The sequence below is a fragment of the Podarcis cretensis genome (genome assembly GCF_951804945.1).
Source record: "Podarcis cretensis genome assembly, chromosome: 10".
NCBI lineage: Eukaryota > Metazoa > Chordata > Lepidosauria > Squamata > Lacertidae > Podarcis > Podarcis cretensis.
The window spans coordinates 4,873,332-4,890,000 of NC_137179.1; the positions used below are offsets into that span (position 1 = coordinate 4,873,332).

At 48.0% G+C, this 16,669-nt stretch overlaps 1 protein-coding gene across 2 annotated transcripts in view; it reads right to left on the reverse strand.

Moving 5' to 3' along the window:
* TNPO3 (transportin 3) overlaps positions 1–16,669 on the reverse strand; it is a 47,298-nt gene that overhangs the window by 29,207 nt on the left and 1,422 nt on the right. For both annotated transcript variants that reach the window (XM_079992334.1, XM_079992333.1), the window contains exons 2-3: positions 3,047–3,247; positions 1,447–1,520 (exon numbers count right to left, since the gene is read on the reverse strand). In XM_079992334.1, coding sequence (XP_079848460.1) covers positions 1,447–1,520; positions 3,047–3,247 — 275 coding nt within the window. The remainder of the gene's footprint in view (positions 1–1,446; positions 1,521–3,046; positions 3,248–16,669) is intronic.

Genomic DNA, 16,669 nt, shown 5'->3' on the forward strand with positions numbered 1-16,669 from the left:
GCATCTACAATGCTATATTTAGAGCCTGATTGAAAGGGCTGGTTGAGGCCTTTAAAGCCCTACACAGTTTGGGTCCAGTCTGCCTGCTAGCTGCCCTTGGTCCATCTAGTTCAGTGCTGTCTACACCGACAGGAAGCTCTTTAGGATTCCGGGGACGGTTCTCTCCCAGCCCTACCCAGAGCTGCCATTGGGGAACTGAAGCTGGGACTTTCAGCATGCAAGGCATATGCTCTGCCACTGAGCTATGGTCCTTCCTCCCCAAAATTAAGATTATGATCTTCCAGGTGGCCTGTGACTGGTGTCCCATCTTTATCACCATCACTGGTACCCAGGGTGCCAGCTTGAATAAAATACTGGGGGGCAGGTAAGCCCTGCCCCATATAAACGATCACATGGCACGGCACACACACCCCATTTGAATGGCAATCCCCCTCACCATGGGAGAGGGCCCTCAAAAAAATTATTGGGGACCAAAGGTGTTAGATTTCTGTTATCCACTGTGCAGTTCTTGGAGTCACAAGACTCTGTTGACATTCCAGACTGTTGGAAGTCTCACGGGAGATGGATGTTGATGTTACTGGTTCCCTGTTTCTTTGTCCTGTTCTTCTCTGTCTCTCACAGAGAGCAGACGCATATTCTTTTCTGTCTTGAGTAGTTAGAAATAAAGTAGCAATGTGGCACATATTTCTGGCTCCTTCTGCTACTGCACATTACCCAGAGTACCTTCTGGGTACTCTGCGCAATAGGGAGCGTGCCTGAAGTCTCATTCAAAGGCTTAGGTTGTTAATCACAGTCAGAGGAGATTCTGAAGATACAGCTGGAGGAATAGCCATTTCAGCTCGGTCGTACAGACAAAAGGGACCTTAGCCCCTAGGAGTTGGCTCCTATACTGGTTCCCTTAGCGAGTATGTGGGGCAGGACCTTGTCAGTGGTGGTCCCTAGCCCCCACCTTTCAGATCATCATTTAGCCTCCGCCCTTCCCCACTTTGACAAAGATCACAAACACTGTTTTGTTTGAATACACCTTTGATGGCTGCCTATTTGTGAGCAAACGCTGGAGGTGCTGCTGTTCTTACTAAGCAAGCTGTCCCTAAATCGATTTTACTCGTCACCATTTTCTGTTAATTTTCAGGTTGGCAGTCGGAACACAACCATGTGCATGAAAAAGCAAAGCACAAACCAACCAACAGGCAATCCCCAGACCCACTAAACCTCTCCCACCTGTGACACGCAGCTCCCCACGTGGTTGGAAGCCATTTCCAAAGGCCCAGAAGAGCAGCCCACGACCATGAGAATCTGCATTTACACAGAAGCACCTCATTTGGGTTTCCCACTTCACACCCGGGGCCATCTCATGTCATCAGCACTTTACAAAACCATTACAGGGTATAGAAGGTTCAACTGGAGGTGGGGAGAAGAGGGAGATTTGAAAAGGGAGCCACTTACTTTTCAACCAGTGTGTGCACACAGCCCTTCCAGGAGGCCATCTGTAGGGCGAGGTCTGCTATGGCTAACGCAAGCTGCAAGGGGAGAGAGGCGGTGGGAGAACACAAGTCAAAGGTGGGTGCTTCCAGCTAAAAGATGTAGCTCCCCACCGCAAAGGAACGGTCCGCTGCAATTGCGCCTGGCTTTCAGTTAATGTAAGAGCTGCCTGCTGGATGAGTTCAGACCAAGGGGTCAATCAAGTCCAAGAACGCTGCTTGACACTACAGTGGTGCCTCGCAAGACGAAATTAATCCGTTCCGTGAGGCTCTTCGTATAGCGGTTTTTTCGTCTTGCGAAGCAAGCCCATTGACAGCTTAGCGGATTAGCGCTATTAGCGGTTTAGCGGCTTTTAGCGATCAGCTGTTAAGCGGCTTATCAGCGGATCAGCTGATAAGCGGCTTAGCGGCTTAGGAAAAGGGGGGGGGGAACCCCGCAGGAACTCGCAAGACATTTTCGTCTTGCGAAGCAAGCCCATAGGGAAATTCGTTTTGCGAAGCGCCTCCAAAACGGAAAACCCTTTCGTCTAGCGGGTTTTCCGTCTTGCGAGGCATTCGTCTTGCGGGGCACCACTGTAAACAGCCAGGAAGCCCCCAAAACAGACACGAAGGCTAAAGGGAGGTGCCTGCTGTTGTTCCCCAGTGACTGGAATTCACAGGGAGACTGAGGAAAAGGCAGGGTACCTTTTGAAAGTCCACTGTTCTGCCAGGGGCAATAGGTAATAATATTAATATTAACATTAACAATAACAATACATTTTTATTTATACCCCGCCCTCCCCAGCCAAAGCTGGGTTCAGAGCAGCTAACAACAGTAAAAGTAACAGTTTACATAAAATCACAATCTATTAATTGAAATACATTCTAAAATCAATTCATTCTAGAATCAATTCAGAATCAAATTAATGGCAACCACTGGGCTAGAGTGCTTTGAGGATTACAAAAGGAGGGGGTCAGGCTGTGCCTTGGCCAAAGGCCAGGCGGAACAGCTCTGTCTTGCAGGCCCTGCGGAAAGATGTCAAGTCCCGCAGGGCCCTGGTCTCTTTGTGACAGAGCGTTCCACCAGATCGGGGCTACAGCCGAAAAGGCCCTGGCTGTGGTTGAGGCCAGCCTAACCTCCCTGTGGCCCGGGACCTCCAAGATGTTTTTGTTTGAAGACCGTAAGGTCCTCCGTGGGACATACCAGGAGAAGGGGTCCCATGGGTACGAGGCTCCTAGGCCGGATAGGGATTTAAAGGTTAAAAGAACATGAGCTGGGTCTGCAGGTTCAGGCCAGCGTCCCATCTAGCCTAGAATACTGTTCTCACAGTAGCTAACTAGATGCAAGCAGGACCCATGCACAAGAGCCCTTGTCTCTCCTGTGGTTTCCAGCAACTGGTATTGTTCAACTGGTTTCAATGGGAGGCATACTACCTGACAGTGGAGGCAGCACACGAACCAACCCAGCCAGTAACCACCGATAAAAGATACCCCTCCATGAAGCCCCCCTTTAAAAGCCATGCAAGCTGGTGGCTGCCTTCTGAAATGGCCACTCGCTCCCCACAAACGTGGGGTTCACTGCTCACCTGGGTGACGATGACAGGGGACATGTCTTTCAAGTTCTGGATGTGGGTGAGCAGCGAGTCCCGCAGCGAGACGTGGGAGTCCGTCGGGAGCTCGTAGAACGAGGTCTGGATCTTCATCTTCATGGTTTGAGCGGCAAAGTAGCACGATTCCACATCCTGCCGGATCTGCAGCAACTGATCCGAGATCTCCCAGGCGTGGACCTTGGGGCGAGACAAAGGGGGAATAGATGCCATCAGGACAGAAAAGGCAGGTGGTGTGTGTGCGCGTGTGTGTGTGTTTATCAGCAGCTCCAAGCTCTAAAGAACCTGTTTCATAGATCAGTTGCAAAAGACGGTCAGCGAAGGAGTTCCCCGATCTCCTGAAAGACCCTGAAAACTTGTATTCTTTTAGTTATTATTATTCAGCTATTAGATTTTTAGTTATTATCCCAGTAGGTGTCCCAGATTTGGAAGTGAATGGAATGGGGGAAGACAGCGAAGTACTAGAGATGTAAAGATCTGACTTTGAAAAGATGGATTGAGTCCACCCAGTTTGCTGAATTAAACAGTTGTAACAGGATTTTGAATAAACATGCAATTAATTGTTACTGTTTTCACTGTGTTATTAACTTTCTTAGCGGGCTGCTCCAACCACTATTCTGAATTATGCTTTTCATAGGTCAGGGTGTGCTGGGGATGAGTTTATGGAACCAGCCAAGGGAGCAGGGCCCCCAAAATGTATGGGAAGCCCTGATCTACAGCAAGCTGTCAGATAGGGCGCAATTCAAAACTAGTAGCAAGACTGTTTGAGGCCACTAAAGGGGTAGCATCAAGTCTCCTGGGTCCGACCCTGAGCAACAGGCCACCAGGCCTCATGCACAAGCACCTGCTCTGTGCGCGGCCCCCCCACCCCCAATTCCTGCTCCTTGGGCAGACGGATTTGGCTCCCACCCTTGGTTCTCCTTGGCATAACTGGACTTGGCTGCCCCAGACGATACAATACGATCATCTTTATTGTCATTGTCCCATACAGAACAACAAAATTGAAAAAATCTACATCAGACATTCAAAAACCTACAAGCCTGCTATCCCAGCCTGGTTAGCTCCCTAAAAACTCTGATACCCCATAATTAAATACAATATACTCCCACAGAGACTACCTTACACTGCGTTTAAAACCAAAATCGCATTTGGATAGAAAGTGTTTCTCAGGCGGCTAGTCCTAGTCTTTATAACCCTGGACCTTCTTCCAGAAGGCAGAAGCTGAAAGAGATCATTTCCGGGGTGCGCACTATCCTGAGCTATCTCTGCAGCTTTCTTATGGCACCTGGAAGCATAGATTTGATCCAAGGTGGGAAGAGGGCACCCAGTTATTCTCTCCGCAGTCTTCACAACCCTAGACCTTGATCTCTCCTCCTTACCCTGGACGGCAGGGCTCTGGGGTTCTGGATCTTAGTGTGCAAGCAACTCTGACCACCATAACCATCCAACTCTGGCCCCTATTCTGCCAGGGACCCATACAGTTCTCATACACCGTTCTGCATGGACACAAACCTCAACAAAGCTCAGCTTTCCTTCTCCTCCTAGGAACGCCCCACAAATCTTATAAGACTATTGGTCATTGGTGGCGCTGTGGGGTCGGCTCTCTCCTCCCTCGCTGGGATGGAGCTCAGAATGAGAATGAGTTGCATTTCTCCCTTTATTTTTATTTTATTGGAATTTTATTTACAACATAACACAACCCCCCCCCAGCCGCCCAATACACAAATCCACCCTCGTTAAACGTGAACATAACATGCAGTGAGCATAACATGCAACAATACAAACAACCAAATAAAAGACTTCCTTTCTCCTTTAAAGCAAAGAGGAAACACCCGCGACACAGCCTTCACACCCACTCTCTTTTCCGGGGCAAGGTTGTTGCACCCAACTCGCTAGCCTCCCAGTCCCAGGCAGGATGTTACACCACCGTCCTCAAGAAAAAGGGGAAGGAGTAGATGTAGAAAAAGGAATAGATCCAAGGGGCTGCCACGCATGCGCGTACACACACACACACACACCGTGGCTGTACAACATATAAAACTGTAATTGACAGATCTGTTCCCTTTTAATGGTGCCGTATAGTTCAAGCTATGGTTTTCCCAGTAGTGATGTATGGAAGTGAGAGCTGGACCATAAAGAAGGCTGATCGCCGAAGAATGGATGCTTTTGAATTCTGGTGCTGGAGGAGACTCTTGAGTGTTCCATGGACTGCAGGAAGATCCAACCTCTCCATTCTGAAGGAAATCAGCCCTGAGTGCTCACTGGAAGGACAGATCCTGAAGCTGAGGCTCCAAGACTTTGGCCACCTCATGAGAAGAGAAGACTCCCTGGAAAAGACCCTGATGCTGGGAAAGATGGAGTGCACAAGGAGAAGGGGACGACAGAGGACGAGATGGTGGGACAGTGTTCTCGAAGAGACCAGCATGAGTTTGACCAAACTGCGGGAGGCAGTGGAAGACAGGAGGACCTGGCATGCTCTGGTCCAGGGGGTCACGAAGAGGCAGACATGACTAAACAACAACAACTGCAAAAAAGGGTGAGGGAATGAAAGCTGTCACTTCAGCCTGCAGCAGGAATTGTATAAAGTTGCAAGCATCATTGAGGGGCACAGGAACTCAGGGGAAGCCAATGGGTATTCCAGTTCCCATCAGCCCCAGCCGGCAAGGCAAATGGTCACAGAATCATAGCGTTTAAAGCAGGGTGGATTTGATTTAAATCAAATCAGTCTAAATCACGATTTAAATCACCAGTCAGTAAGACTTGATTTATTTTATTTTTTTACAGAAAGACTCATTCTTGCTGGTATAATCTTAATATTTGCAACCAGATGAAGGTTTCGTTTTTGGAATAAATCTTCAGTGCAGTTTTTACAATTAGATAAAAAATTACTGATTTGGTTATACTGCTAGAAATACACAGAGCGATAATTGTGAAATTATTGCGAGGTTTAATAAGTTAACTGTTTTTATTTGGACAACTTTTCTGCTGTAGCTTATTGGAAGGAGAAAAACAAACATTTCCTCAATAACTATTTATTTAACTAAAACAATAACATTATGGCATATGTATCCAGGTTTGTTAACTGATGTGGTTAAACAATTTGGGGGGGGGACTCAGACTGAGTTTTAGCACACATGAAAAGCAAATCCTTATTTCCTGATGAATAGCCTTTTGACTATAATGTAACTTAAATAGAAAACTACCTTTAGAAATATTTTTTCTCCAAAAGCTTATTATTTTAAAAATCCAATTTAAATAAAAAAAATCCGATTTAAATTTTAAAAATTCGATTAATATTTTTTCAAATCATTGATTTTTATCCACCCTGGTTGAAAGGGACCCAAGGGTCATCTAGTCAAACCCCTGCAATGCAGGATTGAACCTGCAACCTCGGCATTATCAGCACCGCGCTCTAAGCCACTGATGCGCTTTGCAGTCCAGCAGCGCCCAGAGGGCACGACATTGGTTACCCACCGACAAACTTTTGAAAACGGGCTGTGAAAACAGCTCTCAGGAGGATCTGAAATGCCCAAACAGACAAAGAAAGGCAGCAGGAGAGAAATAACTGGGCTTTAAAAAAAAAAAAACGTATTGCTGCTGCCTTGGGAAAGTTTGTAGGAATCACCACGGGAAGTTTATTTGCGGCAAACAAGCTATTTGGAAGATGGAGCTGAAATATTCATGAGTTTTCAGACAAGGAGACCTTGCAGTAGAAACCCAATTCCCAAAGCGATTGTTAACTGTTTTAGGGCAGATTGCATGTTATGTACCACAATTCTATTTAGATTCCAGAAAGCAACCTGCCGCACTCTTCTGTGTTTGGCTGAAAGACTGAGATTTGGGGTATCCCCATCAGCTGCGGTGATTGCTGCCCACCTGCTTCCTGGGGAGGCCACAAGACCGCTCAAAGCTGCCCCCCCGGTCACAGTCTGGGTTGGGGCAGAGAACATACAGTGGTGCCCCGCAAGACAAATGCCTCGCAAGACGAAAAACCCGCTAGACGAAAGGGTTTTCCGTTTTTCGAGGCACTTCGCAAGACGAATTTCCCTATGGGGAAACGTCTTGCGAGTCTTGCGATTTTTTTCGCTCCCCCTCCCTTTTTCTAAGCCGCTAATAGCCGCTAAGCCTTTAATAGCCGCTAAGCCGCTAATAGGGTTGCTTCGCAAGACAAAAAAACTGCTAGACGAAGAGACTCGCGGAACGGATTCTTTTCGTCTTGCGAGGCACCACTGTAACTTGCTTCTCTTTTATGGGTTTGGAGATTTATAAACCGCCTTTCAGCGCACACCGCCATCTTCCCAAAGCGGTTGACACCCAGTGTCAAGCACACCTGAGGCGATTCGATTTGAACGTTTCGAAACAGTAACGTGAACTGAAATGAATCAATCAAGGGCAAACCTGATTCGGACTACAACCAAACTTCAGAAAGACTATCAGTGTTAATGCTGTCATGTCTTAAGGCAAGGAAAGCATTCCAAGAGGAGAAATTGGACTTAAGGAAAGTTCGCTGCCTCCCAACTTTTGGGCCAAACAGGCAGTCGAGGAGAGGAAGGAAGAGAGGGGCCATTATGAAAGCCCCAAATCACCACCTACAGGAAAGATTTTTCAAAAAGTTTCATATAAATGCCAGCAGATGCATCAACAAAGGTCACAGCTTGCAAGATCCTGAGTATGTAAGCAGTGTTAGAAATTAGCCAGGCACATTTGGTGCAGATCCAATTGCGACTATGTGGAGATCTGTGGGTGCCAGGTTAACACCGACCTCTCCATCTGGCTGACCTCTCCGGCTTTCTTACGCAGGTAAGAAGAGCTTATTTCTCTCCTGTCTTTTTCTCCATGGCGTACATGGTTCACCCCCCAACTCCTCAGTCAATCACAACAACAACACTGCAAGGTAGGTTAGGCGGCTGTGTCTGGTCCGAGGCCACCCACTGAGCTTTATGACCGAGCGGGGATTTGAACCCTGCTTTCTAGTCCGAAACTCTAGCCACTATACCACACTGGCTTCCTGGAGTACTTCTGCTACAGTAAAGGGATCCCTGACCATTAGGTCCAGTCATGGCCAACTCTGGGGTTATGGCACTCATCTTGCTTTACTGGCCGAGGGAGCCGGCGTACAGCTTCTGGGTCATGTGGCCAGCATGGTTAAGCTGCTTCTGGCGAACCAGAGCAGCGCACGGAAATGCTGTTTACCTTCGCGCCGGAGCGGTACCTATTTATCTACTTGCACTTTGAGGTGCTTTCGAACTGCTAGCTTGGCAGGAGCAGGGACCGAGCAACGGGAGCTCACCCCGTCGCGGGAATTCAAACCACCAACCTTCTGATCAGCAAGTCCTAGGCTCTGTGGTTTAACCCACAGCGCCACCCACATCCACCTCTGCTAGGGGCAGCTATATAAATTAGTAGGTGAATAAACATGGGGAAAGCAAAATGTCCCTTACGGAAAGATCTGAAATATTTTCCTTGAAGCTTGAATTTGTTTTATTCTGGATTGTTTTATTTGAAGTTATGATTTGTTGTAAATTGCTTTGAGATTTTTCCCTTTAAAATATAAAGAGATATAGAAATGAAATAATAATAATAATAATTTCATTGCAAAAGAAAATGGCACCTAGGCATCCCGTGGTGGCAACTGCAACCTAGATGCAAGGTGCTATTTGTTCAGCTGCCAGATGCTGTCTCGTTGCAGGAGGAGAAGAGAACCACTGACTCAAGTGCATTTGAAGAGGCCCTTGGCGGGGAATGTGCCACAGCAGCTAGCAAAGAGCCACTTTTGTCTAGTTGCCCTGGGCAAGTAACCATGGAGGCTACAAGCATAGAAAGTGGCCTCTGGCCCACTGAGCCAATCCCTGGCTTATGCCAACTTGGAGTGAGTCTCCAAAAAGGGAGGCGAAATGTTCTGGGTTGCTCTTGTTTAACACATCACAGCCTGCAGTAGTGAAATCGGGTGGTGGGTGTCGGCCGAAAGGGGAGTAAAAACTGTGCTACAGAGCAACAAGAGGGAGGTTATCAGCATGCTCAAGGGGGGGGGGGCAGATTTGCAAAGAACAAAATAAATAAACAAATCCAAAATTCACACTATCTATTTAAACAAAAAACCCAGCCTAATGACAACAGCATCTGCATCTTCGGTAGTCATGAAATGTTAGTGATTAGCTGGAAGAGCAGAATGGGAATCAGGAGGAATAGAGGGGAAAGTGCGATGCCCTGCTTAAGCTCTTTGGTTTGGACCAGCTGGCACACTGTGTTGGGAGTTGTGGTCCAAATCGTCTAGTTTATAGCATCCTGGAGGAGCAGCATGGTTGTCTGGGCCTAAACCAGTGGTGTCCAAACTTTTTTCAAAGAGGGCCAGAGATGATGAAGTGAAGGGCCGTGGGGGCCAACCAAAGTTGTTGACATTTTTGGGGGGATTGAAGTTGTTGGTGAGTTTTTTTAGGGGCAGTATTAAACCGACTGGTGGGCCAGGTTAGACCCCTGAAACGAACTTTGGACATGCCTGGCCTAAACCATTGGTGAGAAGGGTGAGGATACTCTGAAAGGATTTCGGCCCAAGGGGGGCAGGTGTACCCTGCAATAAAATGCCTCCATCCAGGATACTATAAACTAGACAGACTTTTTATTCTTCTTCTACTTGGTATCTTCATCCACCCCACACCTGATTTTTAGTTTCTCGCACACACTGTTCTCCTCGCCACTCCCCTCTTATTTTCAGACATTTCTCTCCATTGGCTCCAAGCACAATTCAAAGTGTTGGTGCTGACATTGAAAGCCCTAAACAGCCTCGGTCCTGTATACCTGAAGGAGCATCTCCACCCCCTCGTTCAGCCCGGACACCGCGATCCAGCGCCAAGCGCCTCCTGGCGGTTCCCTCGCTACGAGAAGTGAGGTTACAGGGAACCAAGCAGAGGGCCTTCTTGGTAGTGGAACGCCCTCCCACCAGATGTCAAAGCAATAAACAACTATTTTACTTTTAAAAGACAACTGAAGGCGGCCCTGTCTAGGGAAGTTTTTTAATGTCTGATGCTGTATTGTTTTTAATATTGGGTTGGAAGCTGCCCAGAAAGGCTGGGGAGGACTAGCCAGATGGGCGGGGTATAAATAATAAATTATTATTATTATCCCCACCTAACCCCTCCTCGACATGGGGAATAATTCGAACAAGGCCTTCCAAAAGAACAACTCAGGAATCTTTCTCAGAGCTAGGGATCAACTCTGCAATATATGCAGCAACTGTCGTGAGGAGAGCAGCCCTGAGCATGTGCAAAGTTTCTTTCCCCACCCCCAACACTAAGGGGCTGCAACTGGCAGCCAATCACTGGAGCGGGGGGGGGGGGAGGCTTCCCACATTAGGTGACTCCCAGGTAAGGCCCGAGTACTGCCTGGGTCACCACTGCATACAGAGCCCCTCTCTTCGCTGGGATGTCTGGATCTCAACCGCTACGCTACCCTCCCAGCTTCCTCTTAAATACTGCAAAACCCTTTGCACCTCCTGCCTGCATACTCTAGTCAAGAATGAAACCAGATCACTGTGCATAACCCTCTCAACAGATTAGGAGTAATAAAAATATATTGAAGGGCTTGAATGGAAACCGGTTTTGGGAAAAGAGTGGAATGTCCTCCTTCTGCAGCGCCTCGTGACTTGCTCCTGTGCAAGTTCGAAATGCTGCTGAAAATGCATTAATCTGGAGGCTGAGAACGGGCCTGGCTTTGTCCCAAAAGCCACCCAGCAGGCAAATGCGCGAAAGAGCCCAGGGCGACGCCTGAAAGTGAATACGGGAGAACCAAGGGAAGAGAGTTCTCCACAGGCAAGAGTGTCTCGTTTCCCTGAAAGTGGAAACGGGATCCTTCAAGTAGGTCGGCGCCTCTGCCAACCCTCCTGCTCACACCAGCAATCGAAGAGAGGACCTGTCCTCTAAACAAGTGCAATCGGCCTAGATGGCACTATAGAAAGGGGGAAAGTATTTCCTATGGAGGGGACGCGGGTGGCGCTGTGGGTTAAACCACAAAGCCTAGGGCTTGCTGATCAGAAGGTTGGCGGTTCGAATCCCCGCGACGGGGTGAGCTCCCGTTGCTCAGTCCCTGCTCCTGCCAACCTAGCAGTTCGAAAGCACGTCAAAGTGCAAGTAGATAAATAGGTACCGCTCTGGCGGGAAGGTAAACGGCATTTCCGTGCACTGCTCTGGTTTGCCAGAAGTGGCTTAGTCATGCTGGCCACATGACCCGGAAGCTGTATGCCGGCTCCCTCGGCCAGTAAAGCGAGATGAGCGCCACAACCCCAGAGTTGTCCGCGACTAGACCTAATGGTCAGGGGTCCCTTTACCTTTACCTATGGAGGGAGAAGTCTAGGAGACAAAACGCCTAGAGAGATTTGGCCTTGGAGGCCAGGAATTGGACGTCAACAAGGAAGACTCCCGTGGGGATGACAAGGACCTCTCTCGGCCACAGCACCAATGTGGAGGCCCAGCTCTGCCTCAGCTGCCTACTAGGACGGACCCTTTAACGCAGCACTCTTCTGATTCAGCCAAATGGGAAACATCACGGGCAAACCCACACAAGTGACACGGCTGCATCCACATGGCCCATGGTGCCCAGAATCGATTGTGAAAGTTGCAGCTCCGAACATCTGGAGAGCAGCAAGCTAAGGGAGACTGATTTGGATCACCAGGAAGTTCCACAGGACAGCGTTTCACGCGATCAAAGAGCAGCTATAAAGTTCTTTGCACAGCAGAACTGGAACAGAATCGAACAAAGAGCAAAATACCGGCATGCAGAACAAAAAAGGCTTGACGTGCCAGAGTCAGCATTTTTGCTCAATCATCTCATTCACGACAATTGTTCATCTTCAGTCATGTCTGCCCCTCTAGGTGAGAGGAAGAGAGGTGATGCCAGGGTGATGCCGGATCCCACGAGGACAGCTCTTACACTGGACAGCAGCAATGAATCATCGGGGGGGGGTACAAAATAAATAAGGAACCCAAAAGATTCCTGCATGGGGGGGGGCCGCGGGTTAGACTAGATGACCCTCGTGATCCCTTCCAATGCTGCAATTCTACGAGTCCCACGTTCCTCCAAGTGTCTGGGTCCTCAGCCACTAAGGTCTCCAAAGGCCAGGTGCCAATGAGGTTCTTGCAATTTATGCAAGCGAGATTATGTTCTCTCTCAGTCTAACCCAGGGGTAGGCAACCTAAGGCCCAGGGCTGGATGAGGCCAAATGCCTTCTAAATCGGGCCTGCAGACGGTCCGGAAAAGAGCGTGTTTTTACATGAGTAGAATGTCTTCTTTTATTTAAAATGCATCTCTGGGTTATTTGTGGGGCCTTGCTGGTGTTTTTTCATGAGTAGAATGTGTTCTTTTATTTAAAATGCATCTCTGGGTTATTTGTGGGGCATAGGAATTCGTTCATTTATATTTTTTTTCCAAAATATAGTCCGGCCCCCCACAAGGTCTGAGGGACAGTGGACCGGCCCCCTGCTGAAAAAGTTTGCTGACTCCTGGTCTAACCTATCTCACAGAGTTATGGGGATTAAAGCGTGGGGTGGGTGGGTGTGTCTTGTATACTGCCCACACCTACAAGGGGAAGGGATAGGATAAAAATGTATGGGAGACAAGATTGAAAGAAAAGTCGGTTTGTCCAAGCATACCAGGCAAGTTTCCGGCAAAGGTAAGATTTGAAACAAAGACGTTGGCTGACAGGCTATTTCATGCAGCTTGGCTGGTTAGTGCATGGTTCTGACAGCCCCACTCGCTGGTCTGACCCCCCCCCCCGAGCTAAATGATCCTCAGATTTCCTTCCAACTCTAGGAGTCTAAGCCACTAGGCTTATTCTCAACTTGGGAAGCATCGCTAACATACCTTCTCTAGAACATAGGCTGTTTGTGTTTCTCTTAACTGGAGCAAAGTCTTTGGTCACCTTAAAATGTAAACCTACTACTGTATACATTTACTGGAAAATAAGCTCCACTGGATTTAGCAGGAGGATTTACCAGGTAAGCACATGCACTCATATTAACGCATGTATAAAAATGACACATATGCATTCTGGGCATGCCTGAACCTACCTTTTTCTATTTCTCCTTTAGATACCTTAAAATGGACTCAAACACATGCCTGTTTTTAGTATGGAAGGGTTAACCCCTCCCATCCCATAGGGTCTATCCTTTACTCACTTCCTTACCTACAAAAGCACATACAGTGGTACCTCGGGTTAAGAGGTCCATTCTTAACCTGAAGCTGTTCTTAACCTGAAGCCCCACTTTAGCTAATGGGGCCTCCTGCTGCCGCCGGAGCATGATTTCTGTTCTCATCCTGAAGCAAAGTTCTTAACCCAAGGTACTATTTTTGGGTTAGCAGAGTCTGTAACCTGAAGCGTCTGTAACCTGAAGTGTCTGTAACCCAAGGTACCACTGTATCACAATAAATCTGTCAGTCATTAAATGCCAAAAGGCACAATTATTGCTGTATGTCGCAGCTGGACACTTTCCCTACTTGTAGGATATTTGAACAAGCCTAAATCCTCCAGAGCACATGATTCTGAAAGATAAAGAGTAGATTTGGGGTTTAAGAAGCGTCCCAAGAGCCAAGTGGCACACCAGTTGTCCTCCTTGAATGACTGCAGGAGAGAAAAGCAAAGTAAGAACTTTCTTAGAAGACCAGCCCGGCATGCATTGTGCAGTAAACCAGAAATGGGAATTTTTTTGTTGAGATGAGCAGTCCTTTGTATTGGGCCCTAAAGCTGCAAACCCAGAGGTGAGAGAAGTGCAAGGAGGCTGCGCCCAGAATATTTTAAAATTACGATTCAACAAGTTCTAAACACTGGCTGTTTTATTATGTAATTCTACTGTCGCTGAAGAACTTTCAGTGCTTTTACAACTGACTAATTATTATTTCATTTATTGATTATTATTTATGAATACTGTTTATGAATTTTGACTGTGAATCACCCTGGAATATATATTATGAGCGTTGTTTATATGCATGTGGTGCAGTGGTTAGAGTGCTGGGCCAGGTGAGACCAGGGTTCAAATCTCCACTCAGCCATGAATCAAACTGGATGATCTTGGGGCCAGTCACCAACTCTAAGCCTAACCTACCTCACAGGGTTGTTGTGAGGATAAAATGGGGGAAAGGAGAACTATGTACCTTGAGTTCCTGTTTTGTATGTATTAATAAGTAAGCAAAATAAAATAACTATCCTATAAATAAATAGCATTTCCCAGATGTGAGCTGGGGGACGGGACAGGGATTGTAGCCCACATGGTCAGAGCAGTTCCCAAAGTAGTCCTGCAGTAAAACTAGTTGCATACCAGAGCTTTAGCACGTTCATATTGACGGTAATCCCAAAAAGGGAGTCCACTTCTTTCGTGGAATTTCTGGTGCTCTAAAATAGTGAAATTGGGTCCATGGCAGAGGCTAGAAGACAGGTCTAACTGGGCCACACTGGCTTTCCAACTATCTTTAGACATGGGCGCGACTCCCAAGAATGCACCCGAACCTTATCAACATTTGCAGGGAGAAGTTACCTTACACTCCACCACCCATTGCAGTGGCTTCCTCCCAGCTCCCTAGGCCGGGCAAAGAAGAAATCAGGACGAGATCAGTTGCATTCAAGCTATTAAGAAGCCAGTAACCATTCAGGCTCCTTTGGCTCCAAGCTGCTGCCCTGCATGGAATCTGTAACCTGTGGCTCTGGTCTCTGAAACCTGTAGCTCTGGTCTCTGAAAGCAACTTACAGCTTCCCAGGGAGAAACTGCAAGACCAGGAGAGGGAGGCAAAGTACAAGCAGCTTTCCTTATCTCACACACAACCGGGCAAAAATGCAGGCTCAAGGCCCGTGCTAAAGTAAAAGGGGCTAGATTTTCTTCCTACCCTCCACGAATGAAGCCTGGGCTTCTGAGCATTCAGAGACAGGCTTAGAGCTTCACAGGCAGGGAACTTGCATAAGCTACCACAACACAAACCAGGCCCGTTTCAGAATAATCCAGGCATGCAAGCTTGCCGCTGGGAGGAATAAAAGGAAGTTAAGTCTCCCCCTGGTGTCACAACCCAGAGCAGCTGGACAGAAACACACCATGGCAAAAATTAGAGATAAGGGAAACCATCAGGACTGAGGCCAAGAGAGACAACTTTTCCACAGCCTCAGGGATTTAAGCAGCGTACTACAACAAGGGACATGACCGACACTCCCAAATCAATAAGATTTGCTTTTTAATCCAAACAGCTTGTCAAACTACACAGGTTGCTGCAAAGTATCTCTGCGTGTTTTTTAAAACCAGGGTTTATTTTGAGAGAAGCGTTAGCACCATGATTCAGTTTTTTATGTTTATGGCACAGCACGAATTGACAACACACACATTTGCTTAGCTCTGCATAAATCCATGCCAAGTGCTGAAGAATCCGTGCGCGATGCCAAGAGATCTGTCACAACAGCTACGTCTACGGTATCTACATCTTCAACTCCTCAGAACGAGTCCTGGGCTAGGATCAAGCTATGGTGCTTCCAAGGTTCGTTTTGAACTGTAATCCCCACCTCTTTTGGAAAGGAGTGCCATGACTTGCACCGCAAAGTGCACAGCCAGTTAAATCCGATGCCTGAAACTTCTCTCACGCATCATGGAAACAGCAGCAGCTCTCCAAAGAGGACTACGGTTACTCATCTACAGAATGAGCCTCCGGGCCTACTTCTCCAGCACCCATGCTGCGGCGGTTGCAAAAGGAGTAGAATGAAAAAGGGTGCTGGGTGTGGGTGGTTGTGAAGGTGCGAGCCAGTCCCCTTACATATGCAGCTGGGAGCACAAGAGAAAAGGCTTGGATCCTACTCAGTTGAGAAGCCACTGCTCAGGAACCCACCTTTGCCCAGGACACTGCAAGGCCTCGGAAGAAGCCGCCTTAAAACTCATCACATTCTGCAAAAGCCCCGAGTCTACTCATATTTCAAAGCCGCTTCCCACACCCAACGTCCCTGGAGGCCTGCGCGCACGCACCTTCCGAGCAGCACCCTCCCAGAATCCCCCACAGCTACTTTGCTCACCCGACCTCTGCCCAACCCTTTGGAATCCCTCCTTGCCTCTGGCTGCTCTGGCACTTGCTTCCCACGCCCCTCTCCTGCCCAGACCCAACAGCCCCAGCTTATCCCTCTCCCTCCCAGGGTCTCTCCTCCTGGTTCCCCTCGGCCCAATCCCACAGGGTCCTTCTGAACCGGAGCCTGACCCTTTGGCTTCAAAGACCCTTCTCACCCCCATCCCATCTGCAGGAGGCCCAAACCCTTTCTGACTGCATCCGCCCCGAGCGACTTGGGGCAACAGAACACAATTTTTAATTATTATTATAACTACTACTACTATTCTAGTTTCGGAGCTCCTTTCCCTGCCTGTTTCCAAGACCCTCTCGTGACCCTCCCCAATCCCACCACCACGCCTGGCCCTCTGACCCCCATTATCATTATCATTATTATTATTATTACTACTACTACTACTATTCCAGTTCCTGAGCTCCTTTCCAAGCCTGTCTCCATGGCCCACCTCGACCCTCCCCGATCCCCCCCCAAACCCCCCCCCACGCCTGGCCCTCTGCCCCCCACAATTATTACTACTATTCCAGTTTCTT